Here is an 18,716-nt window from a genome sequence, read left to right on the forward strand (position 1 = left end):
AGACTGATAATCTTGCAACAACCTGAGTTTCACTCTGTTAAGTTTGACCTCGCGTAACTCGGTTATTTTGACAGTTATCAGAGTGATTTTTTTACCAAATTGTAGCCTGGGTATTCATTTATAACCATCCTGTAAAGCGCCAATTTGCAAAATTAAAAATCAACAAGCGCCAGCCCAAGTTGCAGACTGATTACCTTGCAACAACCTGAGTTTCACTCTGTTAACTTTGACCTCGTGTAACTCGGTTATTTTGACAGTTATCAGAGTGATTTTTTTACCAAATTGTAGCCTGGACATTAATTTTTAACCATCCTGTAAAGCGCCGTTTCGCAAAATTAAAAATCAACCAGCGCCAGCCCAAGTTGCAGACTGATTACCTTGCAACAACCTGAGTTTCACTCTGTTAACTTTGACCTCGTGTAACTCAGTTATTTTGACAGTTATCAGAGTGATTTTTTTACCAAATTGTAGCCTGGGCATTCATTTATATCCATTCTGTAAAGCGCCGTTTCGCAAAATTAAAAATCAACAAGCGCCAGCCCAAGTTGCAGACTGATAACCTTGCAACAACCTGAGTTTCACTGTGTTAACTTTGACCTCGTGTAATTCGGTTATTTTGACAGTTATCAGAGTGATTTTTTTACCAAATTGTAGCCTGGACATTCAGTTTTAACCATCCTGTAAAGCACCGTTTCGCAAAACTAAAAATCAACCAGCGCCAGCCCAAGTTGCAGACTGATTACCTTGCAACAACCTGAGTTTCACTCTGTTAATTTTGACCTCGTGTAACTCGGTTGTTTTGACAGTTATCACAGTGGTTTTTTTTACCAAATTGTAGCCTGAACATTAATTTTTAACCATCCTGAAAAGCGCCAATTTGCAAAATTAAAATCAACCAGCGCCAGCCCAAGTTGCAGACTGATTACCTTGCAACAACCTGGGTGCCACTCTGTTAACTTTAACCCCGTGTAACTCGGTTATTTTGACAGTTATCAGAGCGATTTTTTTACCAAATTGTAGCCTGGACATTAATTTTTAACCATCTTGTAAAGCGCCAATTTGCAAAATTAAAAATCAACCAGCGCCAGCCCCAAGCTGCAGACTGATTACCTTGCAACCACCTGGGTGCCACCCTGTTAACTTTGACCTCGTGTAACTCGGTTATTTTGACAGCTATCTGAGTGATTTTTTTACCAAATTGTAGCCTGGACATTCAGTTTTAACCATCCTGCAAAGCGCCGTTTCGCAAAATTAAAAATCAACCAGCGCCAGCCCAAGTTGCAGACTGATTACCTTGCAACAACCTGGGTGCTACTCTGTTAACTTTAACCCCGTGTAACTCGGTTATTTTGACAGTTATCTAAATGAGTTTTTTACCAAATTGTAGCCTGGACATTCATTTATAACCATCCTGTAAAGCGCCCTTTCGCAAAATTAAAAATCAACCAGCGCCAGCCCAAGTTGCAGACTGATTACCTTGCAACAACCTGAGTTTCACTCTGTTCACTTGGACCTTGTGTAACTCGATTATTTTGACAGTTATCAGAGTGATTTTTTTACCAAATTGTAGCGTGGACATTAATTTTTAACCATCCTGTAAAGCGCCAATTTGCAAAATTAAAATCAACCAGCGCCAGCCCAAGTTGCAGACTGATTACCTTGCAACAACCTGAGTTTCACTCTGTTAACTTTGACCTCGTGTAACTCGGTTATTTTGACAGTTATCAGAGAGATTTTTTTACCAAATTGTAGCCTGGACATTAATTTTTAACCATCCTGTAAAGCGCCGTTTCGCAAAATTGAAAATCAACCAGCGCCAGCCCAAGTTGCAGACTGATTACCTTGCAACAACCTGAGTTTCACTCTGTTAATTTTGACCTCGTGTAACTCGGTTATTTTGACAGTTATCAGAGTGATTTTTTTACCAAATTGTAGCCTGGACATTAATTTATAACCGTCCTGTAAAGCGCCGTTTCGCAAAATTAAAAATCAACAAACGCCAGCCCAAGTTGCAGACTGATTACCTTGCAACAACCTGAGTTTCACTCTGTTAACTTTGACCTCGTGTAACTCGGTTATTTTGACAGTTATCAGAGTGATTTTTTTACCAAATTGTAGCCTAGACATTAATTTGTAACCATCCTGTAAAGCGCCGTTTCGCAAAATTAAAAATCAACCAGCGCCAGCCCAAGTTGCAGACTGATTACCTTGCAACAACCTGAGTTTCACTGTGTTAACTTTGACCTCGTGTAACTCGGTTATTTTGACAGTTATCAGAGTGATTTTTTTATCTATTTTTCATAATGTCTTCAGAGGTGAAGGCATTACTTTTAATATGCTCCCATTTTTTAAATAAATATCTACAGAGTGAAAGTCGGACATTGAACATTAAAGACACCACAGGCATTATAGGAAATAATGCTCTCGGTCGAAGTATACCCCTCGGGTAGGAGAGCCATTATTGTCCTTATAATGCCCTTGGTATCTTAATTACTATTAAATTTGACACATTATGACGTTCTCCACCGCTTTCTTTTACTGTATTTCTGACTTTAGATTTATACAGTTCATAGCGTCAGATGCCACTTTTGACAAACGCAATGACAGATTTTGACATTTTTTGGATTGTTAAACCAGACGATTTTTGACAGCGTTGCCAAACCGTGCGCACTGTCGCCGCAAATTGCCGGCTAAACTTTTGAGTCTTTTTAGCGTTTTCATTTTGAAAATCGATTCGCTGGACTGAAAACAGTAAGCCAAGTTAATTTTTCATTACCATTTTATTTTCCTGCAATTTTTGACAGTTTCAGCATCAGAATGACAGATTTTGACAATTTCAAAGTAAAAATTTTAAGTAAAGTAAAATTTCATATAATTTTAGTGTTTTTCAAAGCTTTCAAACTAAATCAGTTTTTATAATTTTTGACACGTTTTAGCTTTTTGACCTTAAAATCAGACGGTTTTTGACAACGTTGCCAAACCGTGCACGCATGCACTCACCGCTAACAGCTGGCAAGAGTGGCAAGTCAATTTATGTAAAATTTGACTGTTTTCCAACGTTTTTGCCTTAAAAATTGACTAGAGTGACTGCGAATAGTCCAGTAACTTAATTTTTATAAAATTTTACCACTTTTCAATATTTTGACCTTGCAAATTCGCCGATCAGATTAATCTGCAGTTGAAAATTGACTAAAATGACTACAAACAGCCCGATAAGTAAATTTGCTTGACATTTGACTGTTTTTCAACGTTTTTACCTTAAAAATTGACTAAAATGACTGCAAATGGACCAGTAAGTCAATTTAGATGAAATTTTACCACTTTCCAATATTTTGATCTTGGAAATTGACTAGAAATAGTGCGAAGTGTTCATAATATGTGACTGTTTTAAACGTTTTGACTGTGAAAATTGACTTGAGTGACACCAAATAGTTTATAATAAGCTAATTTCCATAAAATTTAGTGTTTTTCAACGTTTTGGCGTTGAAAATAGTCTAGAACGACTGCAAATAGTCAGAAACTAAATAAGTTTTTATAATTTTTTACACTTTTTAGCTTTTTGACCCTAAAAATCGGTTCGCACGACTAAAAACGGTGTAGTCAAGTCAATTTTCATGATATTTCACTGTTTTGGTTGGCTGAAAGCTAAAACGTTCTAAATCATTTTACTTTCCTGTAGTTATGACAATTTTTGACAATTTCAGCGTTAGAATGACAGATTTTGACATTTTTTTTATAGTAGAATAAGGCGGTTTTTGACAGCGTTGCCAAACCGTGCACTCACTCACCTCTAACAGTTGAAATTGGGACATTTCACTGTTTTGACAGAAACGTTCTTTAACAATTTTATTTCTTGTAATCCTGGCAATTTCGGACAGTTTTAGTGTCAGAATGACACTTTTGACAGGCGCAACGACAGATTTTGATAAATTTGTTTTTGGTCAAAACAGACGAATTTTGCCAGCGTTGCCAAACCGTGCACACCTCCACAGTTGAAATTGGGCTAAAATTACTGCAAATAGTCTGGAAAGTCAACTTATGTGAAATTTGACTGTTTTTCAACGGTTTTTACTTTGACAATTGACTAGAATGACTGCAAATGGACTAGTAAGTCAATTTGTATGAAATTTTACCACTTTCCAATATTTTGACCCTGCAATAAATTGACTGGAAATAGTGCGTTAAATTATATTATAATAGTTCAATAAGTAAATTTCACTGTTTTGCGACGTTTTGGCGGTGAAAATTTGTGATTCTTTCAAATATTGAAATATTGAAAATTCGAATGTCAATATAGTCAATATCTCGAAAAAGACCACATTTACGGAGGAATTGAATAGAACAAAAACTGTTTAGATTAAGCAACAGAATCAAGAAATAATATCAGTTATTAGCGTTGTCGAACGAAAATCCATTGTTCAAGTCAAAACGATACAGCAGGGTAGGCAACCAGGCATTCCGAGAACCATATCAAATGAAGCATTTCATTCCATGCTCTTTTAGAAGTTATTGCATGCCAGAACGAGTAAAAATAGAAAAAAAATTACATTTTGAACTACACTTAACTTAAGCTTGGCTTAAGAGTAAAATTTCGGCTTTAAAGAGCTATATTTCTCAAAAAAAAATATAAATTAAACTCGGCCATTAGTTATGGTTTAAATCTAAATAAAAAACAGGAGAATTACCTAAACTTTAATATAAACTGAGAGTACAAATTTACTTAATACTTAAGCTCTGCTTAAGTTGTAAAGGATCATTCCACTCTAATATCACTTTCATAGTCTTTGATCTATATTTATGGATTTTTTCATTGCGCAGACGTCTGTACGATAATCTTTTAAGTAAAACAAAGACGACGCATACCCACTCCTTATGCACTGAAAAAAGATAAACAACAAACTGAACCGTGCTGTCATCCCTTTCATTCCACTGCTTTGTTTGCCAGACAGAGACAAACCAAGTAAACTCGCCGAGAGGAAAAGAGTGAGCAGATTAATGTCATCCGGGGAAACTGGCAAACACGGCCTTATGTCATGTTACCATTTTGACAACTAATTGTTTTGTGGTCTGAGCGCAGAGATTCTGCCAAAGAAAATACTCGGGGAAATTCTGGTTTGCCTAGCAAAATTTGACCAAGCTAGAAAATGTGCAATGTGACCTAACGCGAGACGCGATCTGTAACGTTTTTTAGTTGGTTTTTAGTTTGTATGTGTCGTTTTTCTGTCGTCAGTTTCGGCTACTTTTCTCGTCCCTGTCCTGAGATGACAATGGCGGTGCTGAAGGAGTGTTTCACCAAACAGTGCTGATACTTCTCTACGGTTTTTTCGAAATAAATATGAATACTGGCATCGGTTTGGATTACGATTTTAATTCCGAGGAAAACGCATCAAAATGGAAAGGTCTCTTGACTACTGCTTTAAAAAGAGTAAGCATCCTCATCATGTCTTACACACACACACACACACACTGAAAGTGTCAACAGTTTTTTTTAAACTTTCCAGGGGGCTATAAGCTTTTTAAGTAAACATTGTTTACACTTTTTTTTAGATACTTTAGAAGTAAAATTGTTAATCTGTAGCACTGTTAAGGGTTGATACATTTGATGAAGTTTAGTAAACCTACTTTATCGAAAAAGTAACATTTAGACTCACACACAATTTTTCCATATTTATTGAAATTAAATGTCTTCCTAGAACAGTGTTTTGTAAAATTTCTTTGTACTTCAATTGTTCATAAAGATATTCTTAGTTTGGCAAAGTTTGTTTGAAAAATCTGTTTTGTCATAACTCTTGAAATGTACTCTACCTACTCTCAATTATACTGTGCATTCTGATGCATTAACTCCCTTGTAGTACAACATCTGATTGTTTTGAGGGGTAAACAAGTAAAAAGTACACTAATTCCTAATATGCCAGTAATGCCCACTAATTTTTGGTAATGCCCAGTAATTCCTAATAATTAACCTAACCTAGCCTAACAATACCCACTAACTTCCTGAATTATCACACCTGGAGAGTCTAAAAAACCTGCAAATGAATTAACTGGAATGGGATACCCTGTATATTTTTTCATTTTTGTATTCTACATCAAATTCTAGACATATTTTGTGTATTAATGTCATATACCTATCTGTATCTGTTTCTGGGATATTTACCATTTTATGTGAAGTTTTCAGTCTCCAAAACATTTTTAATTTATACATACACATACTAGTGTAGTAATAGTTGTCAAATTTAGTCAAAACTGTCTTTATTGTAACACACAACACTTTGTATAGACTTTTATATGTCAATGGATAGAAAATAAAATGGGTTTCAAAAAAATATGATCTCCCGTGTTGATAGGTTGCTTTGTTGGACCAGAGGGCTCCAAAGCTAACTAAATGTTTTCCTTGACTATTACTGCTCTAATATCTTTAAAAGATTTTTTTAAATTAGGCAGATACAGCCCTGATATTTGGCACAAACCTAGCACAATGATTGCCAAATCTAGGGTAGTAGCAAAACTGTAGGTAGAAATACAATCATTAAGGTCAATTTTCCCTTGCACTAACTGGCTAACCTAAGGCGCAAAACCCATTAGGATAGTGCCAGTGTTTCAGGCAAATTTAACCCTTACAAAAATTGTCATTTGCAAAAACAGTTTTTATAAAAATTGATTGGTTAGCAGCCTGCCCAGAAAGTGTCAACCTTGACCAATTTTTTTGGGGTATCTTTTTGTTTAATCTTTAAAAACTTGCTTAAGAGCACTACTTTTAGTAGAGTTTTATACGTCAATGGATAGCCAATGAAATGAGCTTTCTAAAGATATCCCTATTTGGGTTGACAGGTTAGATGGTTTGGCCACTAGAGGGTGTCAAATTTGACCAATTTTTTTATCACTTTCTTGGTGCATTATTTCCTTTAATCCTCAAAAACTTGCTTAATTGCACTATTTTTGGTAAAGTTTTATAAGTCAATGGAAAGCTAATGAAATAAGCTTTTTAAAAATACCCCCCTGCGGTTAATAGGTTGGATGGTTTGGCCACTAGAGGGCGTCAAAGTTGAATCATTTGTTAATAATTTTTTTTTTGTTCAATTGTCAATAACTAGCTTAGTTGCTACACTTTGTATAAGCTTTTATATGTCAATGGATAGCAAATAAAATAAGCTTTTGATTGACGTATAAAGTTGATTGCTCGTTTGATTGATTAGTTGTACCGTTTTGCTGCTAGACAGTCAACATTTTTGAAAAATCAAAAGTACAAAATTCAAAATTCATAATATTTCCTTGTTTTCCAACAGATTTCATTGAAATTACCAAACTTTATTTTATTTATGTTTATATTTCAATGGTAGATGTATAGAAAAAAATTATGTATGATAATTTTTTTTTATAATAAAATTTAGACCTTTTTAATTTTATTAATAATACTAATTTAATACCCAGTGATGCCTATTTATTCTTAGTAATGTTGCCAATTTCCAAGTAATGCCCACTAATTCCTACAGTTTATACACTATAATGCCCCAGTGGTTTACCCATCAGATTATTTATCTATTCAAGTTCACTTATTACTATAAATTCAAGAACAAACCAAGTACAAGTACCAAAGTACACTAACAATATTTTTCTGGTTATCACATACAAAATACTAACAGTTCACATTCTGACAGAAACCTCTCTTAAGCATTTTAGTGTAATACCTAAGTAATTAATGGCTCAATCCTGTTCTACAAAATTTAACTTAGTAATTTGTAACTTCTACTCTACTACTTCTCATTTTTGTTACTTTATGTGTTTTACTAATAATTTAATTTATATGTTCTCTCCTTATGTGTGACATGACAACTGTGACTTAATTTTTGACAACAGGAAATAGGACTCCAAAGAAGTATTGATAGAATGTGACAGAGGTAGTTGACAACGTCAGGTGTTTGTATTTTTGTAACATTCTGTACATGTTGGCTAAACAGAGGAGTTTCAAGAATACTGTTCTTGATGTCATTTTTGAAGCTGACAGCTTTCATAAGAAGTTTTTATCCATTTTTTTATTGTCATAATATGTAATTATTTTCATTAATGTTTAAAGGCTGTAAACCAGAATACCTACAAAGTATTCTGTAAAAATTGTGTCAGAGAGCATAGTTAGATATAGATTTTATGCATAAACTGATAATGTTTAACAGATTGCCTTTGAAAATAACTATTTGACATTAACAATGTCTGGAGCCTTTCTAGTGAGCGCAAAAAATATCACAAGTTTGCTAACTTAAGCAATTTTCTACTTTCAATAATAAAAAAGTTGGCAATGGTGCGCACTTATCTTAGAACACCCTGTATAGGGTGTTGAAAGTTTTGTTTTTGTTTGATTCTGCATTATTCAAATTCTAGACATACTATTTTGTGTATTAATGTCATATACCTATCTGCTTCTGAGATATCTACTACCATTTTATGTAAAATTTGATATTTTTAGTTGATTGTTTACGCATATCAGGAGGTTTTTGTATGTTGTGGTGTTAAACAATAATTTTTTTATTATTTTTTGTTTTACCTATTATGTGTAAATAAAATACTTTTGCATTAGTAGGTTAGCAAGAAACTTGTTCTAAACAAGGTTCTAGTCTGGGTCCTAAGTAATTGTATATTATATGCTCTGTTTAGGGATTACATTTTATTTTGTGTATTAATTGTCATTTGTGTGGTGTACAACCATCAATTGAATTAATACTTCAGATTTACTTTATTTTTGACCTTCTACCCCTAAGTTATATTGCTTAGTAACTGTGAAGTTTTTTGCTTTACAATAATGATTAGTTTCAATAGTGTATGTCTAGGACTATGCAATACCATCATTTTGTGTGTTAACCAGTTGTAAAGATGCAAATAAAATTCAGGTTTTTTTGTATTTTGTAAAGGAAAGGAACCGAAGCAAAGGCATCAATTGAAAACTCCACCCTGATGCTGTGAGCATTAGCTGAAGGTTGGAAAAATGTCTATTGCCAACAAGTTGCCAGTCAGACCATATTAAATCTTATATTCCACATTCTGCTTTTTAAAAATGGCAAAACTTTTCACATTTAAGAAAAACCAACTCAAGAAACACTACATGTGCTTTGCAACTTTGACTATGGATGCTATGTTTTATGTAAAATACTATTGCTTGCAGGTTCTGGATCAAGTTCATCCTTCTTTGGGTGCAAGAGAAGAGGCCCTCGATTACGTAGAAAGTCTATGTCTTCGTCTACTAGGCATGTTATGTGCCAAACCCACACCTCACACTGTCCAAGTAAGTTTTGGTTCTTAGCTAAATTAAACAACATTAAATGCTGTTATGTTTTGCTTGTGGCAGATCATATGCAAAGTTTCACAGTCAAATGAGAATTTCGTGAAATATGTTGGTTAAATCGGCCCTAAAGTGATTTTTCACCCAAATGTTTTAAATACATATAACTGGTGTTCAATAATTATTGTTCTCTCATTCTAGCATGAATGTAGGGCCGTTGATAAGTTCATATAGGTTCAGTGTGTCCCAAAATGGTTGTACATGAAAAAATCTATCCTCATTGGTTTCCGAGATATGGATGATAACTTTGTAAATTCTTATGGCCGCCTTCAAGATGGCTTACAAAGTTATCATCCATATCTCGGAAACCAATGACAATCAGATCAATTTAGACAGATGTCAACTGGCCTTTACAGTGTTGCAAGAACATGCAGCATTTTCAACGTCACATAACGTGTATTTTGCAGTTTAAGTTTTAACAACTGTCTAAATTTAATTTACCATTTTTCAAAGTTGAAACTGCGTTTTGAAATTCACGTGACTGTTTTCGACAATGTCAACTGGCCTTTACAATGTTCCAAGAAGCTCAGAAATTGAATTATCAAGTCATGTGACCTAGTTCTTACAATTTAACCAAAGAATAGATATTTAACAAGAAGGGACAGCCGGCATAATTCCTTTGGAATGTTTTTGGCTGACCTAGGTTTGCCTTGGGTATAAATTGTAATTTTGTTCTACAATTTTCTTATTTTATTACTTCTACATATAATAAATAAGATTGTGATAGGAATAAACATTTTTGTATTATAAAGGATGTTGAGTCCCGTGTACAAAACACATTCCCAACACCCATTGACAAGTGGGCTCTCAAGGAAGCCCAGGAAGCTTTAGATAGAGGGAAGAAAAAATCGGTGCTTCTCCTACCAGTGGATCGGATCCACAATCTTATGCAAAAGGTATTTCAACATTTCTAGCACCAATAAATAATTCAATATTGATTTTTTCAGGAATTGCTATTATACAAAGTAGATTCGTCAGTAACATTGTTTCTGGTCGCTGTCCTGGAATATATATCCGCTGATATTCTAAAGCTCGTCGGAAATTATGCCAAAAATATCAAACATGTGGAAATTACGTACGAGGATGTGCAGATATCTATGAATGTGGACAAGGTGAGTTTTGTAATTGTTCGTACATTTTTGGCTTATTAAAATGATTACTGTCAATGGATTATAATATGTTGAACAAGTTTGGGCATTTATAATAATAATAACAATGGAAAACATTTACTTAAAAACTAACTAAAACAACAACTACGCCCTTAGTATATAGTTGAAACTAGTTGCTATAAAAACTGCTTTTTGCTTTTCACGCTGCGCCACAAGCCCACATTCATGGTATGTAGGGTCTACAGTTATTATTTTATATTATTGATAATGTATCTTAACTCTGCATGACACACATATTTCTAAGTATTAATAGTTTGGATATTTAAATTAGTAAAATAACATTTATTAGGAAAGCACATATCTAATGCCCTACAAGCTTTTTAACACTTGACTCTCTCTTTCACTACAACTTACCGTAATAATTATTGTTTTCCGTAGAGCGCTAGCCAGCTAAAACATTTTTTCCTTACACCTACAATTTTGAGTTTACAGACTAACAATTTGACTCATCACAACAACTTCATTGTAGCGTAGTTGGCCTAGCTTCTTTCAGTTGCTTGCTCGGCCTTTCAGTTTTAATTCAAATTTAATTTGCGCCCAATTTCTCGCTTTTTTTACTATTTTCAGTAGAGGTTTGTCCTTAAAGTAGATAGCCAGCACATAATATCGAGAATTACATGCACATTTTACTATTTAATATATTGTCATTATTGTCTGCACTGGTGCATGTATATGTTAAGGTTTTACAGCACCTGTTGTCTGTATTTTTGTATATTGTGTTTGACCAGATTTTTTCTATGAAGGTTGATGGTAAAATAATTCTTCTCTAAACGTTAAATACTGCGTTTTACAGGGGGTTTCTTTGGTATTTTGAATTTTTTTGTGTTTCAAATCATTAAACAATAACACTGTGGTAATTTTATACAGTTCTCATTTATTCTGACAATTTTTAATGCTTTTGTCACTGAGAATATGATCATATTAAATTTGTAATTAGATTGATGATGATTCTAACAAACATTAAGGGCGGAATTCAGGTACAACAAAAGAGTACCCACTGGTTAATAATTGACACTAAATCTATTCAGCAAAAGCTGCATTAAACTCAAATGTGTACAGACACTTTTCCAACAGGAAGCTTATCACAGATTTTCGAAATTTTTTTACATTTTCAATTGACTTAAGGTAACCAGGAAGCAGTTGATATGCTTTGATTGCTTTGTATTGTGGCCCCTTTTGAAAAAAGGTTGATTGATGTTGGGGAATTCTCAAATCTAGCCTTGTTCTTGTGACTAAAGTAAGATTGTTGTCATACATGTCCATGTTGAGCACTAAAAAATGCGGGTGTTTTTTAACAAACATTACTAGAGACAAATAATATAGAGATGGCACTGTAAGTATTCCTAGTTCCTTAAAGTATGGCTTACATGATGTTTGTGGAGTTAATTTGAGTATACATCTGATTATTCTTTTTTGTGCCACAAAAGTTTTCTGTACATTTGACGATGAACCCCAAAAGATCAGGCCGTACATTAAGACGGACTGTACGCACCCAAAGTAAAAAAAGTGTTATACTTTGGGTAGAAATCTCTTATCCGTCGAAGAAGTGCACAAAGACTGCTCAACTTCGCACATAATCTATCAATTTGATGATTCCAACGCAGTGCTAGGTTGATTAAACGCCTAGAAATTTTGCGCTATCGGGACATGGAAGTGATTTATGGTTTATATGGACATAGAAGCCATTTTATCAATACTTTTACCAAAATTTAGAAGTCCGGTCTTCTTCAAGTTTAAGAAATTTTTATTACACCATTCTAGCATCTATCTGACTCGAATCAGTAGACAATTGATTGATGGATGGTCTACAGACAATAACTGAAGTATCATCCGCATATTGACATATTTTGCCTCTTTCTAGGGCTACATTTAAATCATTCACATACAAAATGAAAAGTAACGGCCCCAAAATTGATCCTTGGGGTACGCCCTGATTTATTGTGACAGTTGTGGAATAATAATATCTACCTTCCTATCTGACAGAAACATTCTGTTTTCTATTTGTGAAGTATGAACTAATTAGAGAAGCACTTTGTCTCATTATACGATAGGAACGTAGTTTATTTAAGAGTATATCATGATTAATTGTGTCAAATGCTTTTGATAGATCAAAATATAAGCCAGCCGGAATCTAGACGGTTGTGTAGGTACGACAATGTATTATATGTATTTTACAAGCTCAGTGGATCTCTGAGTTCGGAAATCAAAGTTTCAGAAAGTATAGAGTGTGCGTAAAATTGGCACAAATTTAGCTACCTTCAGTTTTGTAAGAAATTGTCCAGTAGACAGACATTCGTTCACTGAATCTGCTAAAGAATCGGAAATGTATTCGGCAATTGCTTTGAGTATGTTAATAGGCACCTCATCAAGTCCTGAGCTGTACTTATTAGGTAAATTTGAAATATTTATTTGCTATCAGCTGGCCCCAAAAAGAGGGTTGGAAATAGTTTACTTTGAGTATAAGGTATCGTAATTTAAATTGGGAACTAAATGTTGCAGCCACCCAACTCAGCGCAAAACATAGAGCTCCGTCATGATTCTTTAAAGTTATTTCTGTCTCTTTTTTTTGTTTATTTGAGGCCGCAATATTACTGTCATTAATGGACTTCCTATAGTGAGAGGGATACTTTTTATATTTTTTCTTCTCAATATATCTTCACTGCCAGTTATTTTGAACCAGACATAAATCTCTTTAAGGTGCTGAGAAAACTGCTTGATTTCATTTGTCACCCAGTTGGGTCGACTTTTATTCCGCCAAGTAGTCAGGAGAAAGCAACCGAAACTGGTGGTAAAAAACGTCAAAAAAATAATCGTACTTAGCATCAACTCCTCCAAAATTATATAGTTCTTGCCAATCTATGCCAGTTATCTTTGTGAGCAACTAGTAAATGTAGCAGATAGTTTTCTATCAGATTCTGTAAAATCCATAGGTTTGAGCATAATATAGAGTCACATATATTGAATATGACAGTCTAACAGGCTCAATATTAGTAAAAATATTATCAATTAGTGTGCTAGAGTGTAAAGTGATTCTTGTTGCATCTTTAATCTGTGACTAGACATGAGTTCAGCAATTTCCCTTGCCGTTTAAAAAAATCTTAAATTTACACTTATCTCAGGCTCAGTATTTTGTTATAGTTCACACAAATTAGGGTTTCTTAAATCCACCGTACTTTCTGTGCTCATTATTTAGTTTCAGTGAGTTCCTTACAACTTAACCTTAAAAACTTAAAACTAGTTGACATCCCTGACATGGAAAACCTGATTGCAGGTTTGACAGCCAACCTATATCAACAAGCAATTTCTTTTTGTCAAAGATTTTCTTCTAAAAAATATAAAAAATATCAAAAATATCGATGTGTGTCCGTGCAGCTTGTTTGTTTTCGCTCGTGGAATGTTTGCTTTTGCTGCGGTAATTGTGATTAAAATTTATTGTGTGTATATTCAAATAAATCGTCACATTGAGACTAATACAACCATATGATTAGTTAATTAAAGAAGTTGTCGGTTGTGCGTGATATAGTGAAAATTCCTGTAGACAATGGAATTCCATTGTCAGTGAAACGATTTTTACTCCGTGGATAGATAAACAAATAAACAAATCAAAGTGCCGAAAGTAAATAATTGTAAATAATGGCGGCGGCAACGCCGGCCATCGATTCTATGGATGAAAGTAATCCAAACTTAGGTTGTTTTAATTGTAAAACCGTTTTTGAAGATCCTAAATCAACCATAAGATGTACAGTATGCGGAAACTATTTCCACGGAAAATGTGAGGATGTAAACTTGCGTGGCTTTCATATGAGAAAAGCTACATGGAGGTGTAAAACATGTGCTGAAAGTTTGGGTGAAGTAACTAGACCAGAGAGGTCTAGAAAGAGAAGTCGAGTAGAGGAAGGGTATATTGATCAAGATACTGTTAGTTTCATAAATACAACTTTGGAGACCTTGGTAAATAACACCAATGTTTTAATGGAAAAAATGGACTTGCTTATCGAAGAAAATCGTTGCCTCAAGATGGAAATAGCATGTCTTAGAGATTTGAACACTCAGGTACCTAGAAATGATGACTTACAATTGACCTACTCGGCTGTCGCAAAAAAATCGAACAACAACGTACTTATTGTAAAACAAAAAGGAACCCAAAAGGAAATCAAAGAAGTGAAACAAGATATACGGCAGAGAGTTGATCCAACGGATATGGGAGTAGGAGTGACTATGGGACGGGTGACGAAACAAGGAGGTGTTATTATAAATTGTAGTGGTAGTAGGGAAATAGCAAGCGTTCAGACTGAGATTCAAGATAAACTTGGAGGCAGTTACGATGTGGAGAGGCCTAAATCTCTGCAGCACCGTGTCAGGATTGTCGGAATAGATGAATGTGAGTACGATAGGAATGATAGTGATATATTAGTTAAGATAGCTAAACAAAACGAATTAAATATCAATGATAATTGTTCAAAAATGGATATAATTCGTAAAACTAAAATTGTTAGGAAAAAATTTAGTATAATCATAGAACTAGATCAAAATACCTATAATGTGATAATTAAAAAAGGAAAAATTAGTATAGGTTGGAGTCGATGTCCAATATATGATGAATATGGTATTATTAGATGCTTTAACTGTTGTAAGTATGGTCATTTTAGCAGAGATTGTACTGATAAAAAAGTGTGTCCTAAGTGTAGTGGAGAGCATAGTTTAGGTGATTGTCAGAGTAATTTTGTTAAATGTTCGAACTGTCTTTGGTCAAATAAGAAATATGGTATGGCACTCAAGGTAGATCATACAACATGGGATCATAACCAATGTGAAACATTGAAACGATTTGAAAAAATTCAAAATGATAAATACAATAAATAGCAATTAGATGCGGATAGTTTTAATTCCAGTTTAGTGTATCTCAATTGTCAGGGTTACTTAAACAATAAGGACGGTATAAATTCTCTTATAAGCCAGTGGCGACCAAAAATTGTTTTTCTGTCAGAAACTCATGTGTGTGCTGAGGTGACTCTGAGGGAGTTAGATATTGAGGGCTATAGGATTGAAAAATGTACGACGGATAATAGAAGAACGGGTGGAGTTATGGCACTGATAAGAAAGGACGTAAGATGTACTTTGAGATCGGTAGAATGCGTACAAAACTTTGTTTGGCTTTTGTCGGTTGAATTTTCTAATTTTGGAATAAAGTACCTCTGCACGGTACTGTATCACCCACCTAAAAAAGAGGATGCACAATTCTTGGAATTTTTTGTTGGTTACCTCGATCGGGTTAGTGCATTTGATGGAATCATTTTAATTTTTGGTGATTTTAATTTGGATTTGCTAAAACACTCATTTTATGGTGACAAAATACTTCATAGTATAAGCTCTAGTGGTTTCACACAGATTGTAACTTCACCTACACGTATCACTGACAGAAGTCAAACCCTGATTGATTATATAGTAACAAACAACAGACACCTGCAGCATGCAGTACATCTTGCGCCTAGAATTGGTGATCATTGTATATTGTCTGTTGACCTAGGGAGAGATCGTGTAGAAGGGAATAGGGTTAATGTTTGTCGAAGATCATTTAAGGGGTATGACAAAAGCAAATTACAGGATTATTTTTTTGATGTGCCCTGGAATAGTAATATTAGTGATGTAAATCTGTTGGCGGATGTCTTTGTAAACGACATAAAAAATATTATTGATTCTATGTGCCCAGTATTAGAAATAACTTATAGTCAGAAGTATGAAGACAAAAAATGGATCACTGATGATATTAAACAAAAAATGAGTGAGAGAGATGCATTGTATGTTAGAGCGGTGCGTGAGAGAAATGATGACGTGTGGAAGGAATACAAGTCAATGCGTAATTTGATTGTTTCTAAAATTAAATTTGAAAAAGATGAATTTTTTAAGAGAACTATCGACGACAACAAACATAATCCGAAGGAGTTGTGGAAAAACTTGAAATTATTATTACCAGAGAGAAAAAATTCGGTTATTGGAGAGGTCAAATTCGGTGATGTCGCAGTTACGAACAACTTAATAATTGCAAACAAATTTAATGAGTATTTCATAAGTAGTATAGCGGATATTATTGCTGGCATGCCTGCTTGTCCTTTCCAAAATATTCATGGAAATATCTTTTCTTCTTCATTAAATCCTGATGGTGTTTTTTCACGTTTCAACCCAGTTACTATGAGTGAATTGAAAATAACTTTAAAAAACCTAAAAAATGTAGGGGGCGGTGAAAGTAACATTTCTAAAAAGGTGCTGTGTGATGTGTGTGATGTGGCGGGAAACCGCCTACTAGATATTATAAATTCTTCACTGACAGCTGGAGTTTTTCCACATGCATGGAAGGAATCGATTATTATACCTGTCCCGAAAGTGCAGAACACTAGGGTACACACTGAGTTTCGACCCATAAATACAGTCGAGTTGTACGAAAAAGTATTAGAATTGGTAGTAAAAGCGCAACTACAGCTTCACTGTGATAAGAATAATATTTTGATACCAAATCAGTCTGGTTTTAGAGAAAAACATTCTTGTGAATCTGTGTTGGTCAGCGTTTGTGATAGTTTTATTAATAGTATAGATAGTGGTAATTTTGTACTTGCTGTATTTTTAGACCTAAAGAGGGCATTTGAAACTGTCTCAAGAAGTATTTTATTGCAGAAACTTAGTAATGTGGGCCTCAAACATGTTGTGTTGCGGTGGTTTGAGTCGTACTTGAATGATAGGCGACAAAAAGTTAAGTTGAATAATAGTATGTCTGATTCTTTACCGGTTGAGTATGGGGTGCCACAGGGGACGGTTTTAGGACCGTTGTTGTTTTTATTGTATATAAATGATATTGTGGGCGTGGTTGAGAATTGTGGAGTCGAACTGTTCGCGGATGATACTATGATTTATATATCTGGAACTAACTTAATGCAGATGCAGCAGAAAGTAAATCAAGATTTGGAACATTTGTTTCATTGGTTGTGCAAGAATAACCTGAGCATAAATACAGCAAAAACTAAATTTTGTATATTTGGAAGAAAATGTAAATTGAATAGCTTTAATATTGACGACATAGATCTGAAAATGGATGGTCATAGCATATCTTATGAGCAAAACATCAAGTATTTGGGAGTAATTTTTGATCCATGTCTAACATTCCATGCTCATGCTGACTATACGTTAAGGAAATATGCAAAGAAAGTTAATTTTATTTCTAGAGTCGGAAAAAATTTGTCATTGTACACCAAACTATTGCTATATAATAGTATCGCTTCGCCGCATTTGCAGTTCTGTTCCACTCTTCTTTATGGTCTACCCAGTTTTAAGGTGCGGGAGTTCGAGATCGTACAGAACAGAGCGATGAGAACCATCCTTAAGTGTAATAGATATGTCTCAATAAGTACCATGCAGAAAACTTTGAATATGTTGTCCGTACGTCAGATGATAATGTTTGATGTGTATTTGTTTATTTTTAAGATGAAGCGGGGGTTACTGCCGGAATACCTGTGTAGAAAAATAACAACCTTTTCTGAGGTCCATAGTTACAGTACAAGAAATTGTGATGATTTTATTATTTTGAGACATTGTAATACAGATCAAGCCCTAAATTCGCCTTTATATAGAGGACTTCTTAATTATAATCAGCTACCAAAATGTATAAAACAATGTAATACTGTGAGAATGTTTAAAGTCCATCTACGCGAACACATTGTAAATATGTCCGCATTTTGAAAATATTTAGAATTGTATACCTATACTTACTGTTCTGTGTTTTTTGTATATAGCTATTAGCTAAATAAACAAATTTATTATTATATTATTATTATTAAAACTTCATTTGAAGTAGTAATGCTTTTGTTATTACTTTGAATCTGAAACCATTGATCTTTCAACTTTTTTTTTTTCAAAATTACGTTTTTGCTACTAACTTGCTTATTCTATAATTTATTTTCAAAATCACACTTGTATCCAATTAACATCAATTTAATTGTAAATTAATTAATATGATCATATTCTCAGTTCCAGCTGACAAACACACTAAAAATTGTTACAATAAATCACCACTGACAATATTATCAATTTTACTGAAAATTAACAAAAGAGGCATTTTTAAAAGTTACTGAAACTTGAGTTTCTAGAAACTTTAAACGATGATATTAAGTATGACAAAAGTTTAAAATTGATCAGTATTGAATGGAGGTTAGAATTGTAATTTTTATTAG

General features: G+C 34.0%; 1 protein-coding gene across 4 annotated transcripts in view; it reads left to right on the top strand.

Annotated features, from left to right (window-relative positions):
• The first annotated feature begins 5,035 nt into the window (after positions 1-5,035).
• The window catches only part of Sos (Son of sevenless guanine nucleotide exchange factor), a 53,636-nt gene continuing 39,955 nt past the window's right edge, over positions 5,036-18,716 (top strand). For all 4 annotated transcript variants that reach the window (XR_014177669.1, XR_014177670.1, XR_014177668.1 and 1 more), the window contains exons 1-4: positions 5,036-5,425; positions 9,152-9,271; positions 10,081-10,224; positions 10,276-10,440. Coding sequence is in view for 1 of the 4 variants with exons in the window: in XM_081975996.1 (XP_081832122.1) it covers positions 5,336-5,425; positions 9,152-9,271; positions 10,081-10,224; positions 10,276-10,440 (519 nt within the window). In the remaining 3 variants the exon portion in view is untranslated. The remainder of the gene's footprint in view (positions 5,426-9,151; positions 9,272-10,080; positions 10,225-10,275; positions 10,441-18,716) is intronic.

This window comes from Ips typographus, linkage group LG3 (assembly GCF_016097725.1).
Source record: "Ips typographus isolate SLU linkage group LG3, UJ_Ityp_2.0, whole genome shotgun sequence".
NCBI lineage: Eukaryota > Metazoa > Arthropoda > Insecta > Coleoptera > Curculionidae > Ips > Ips typographus.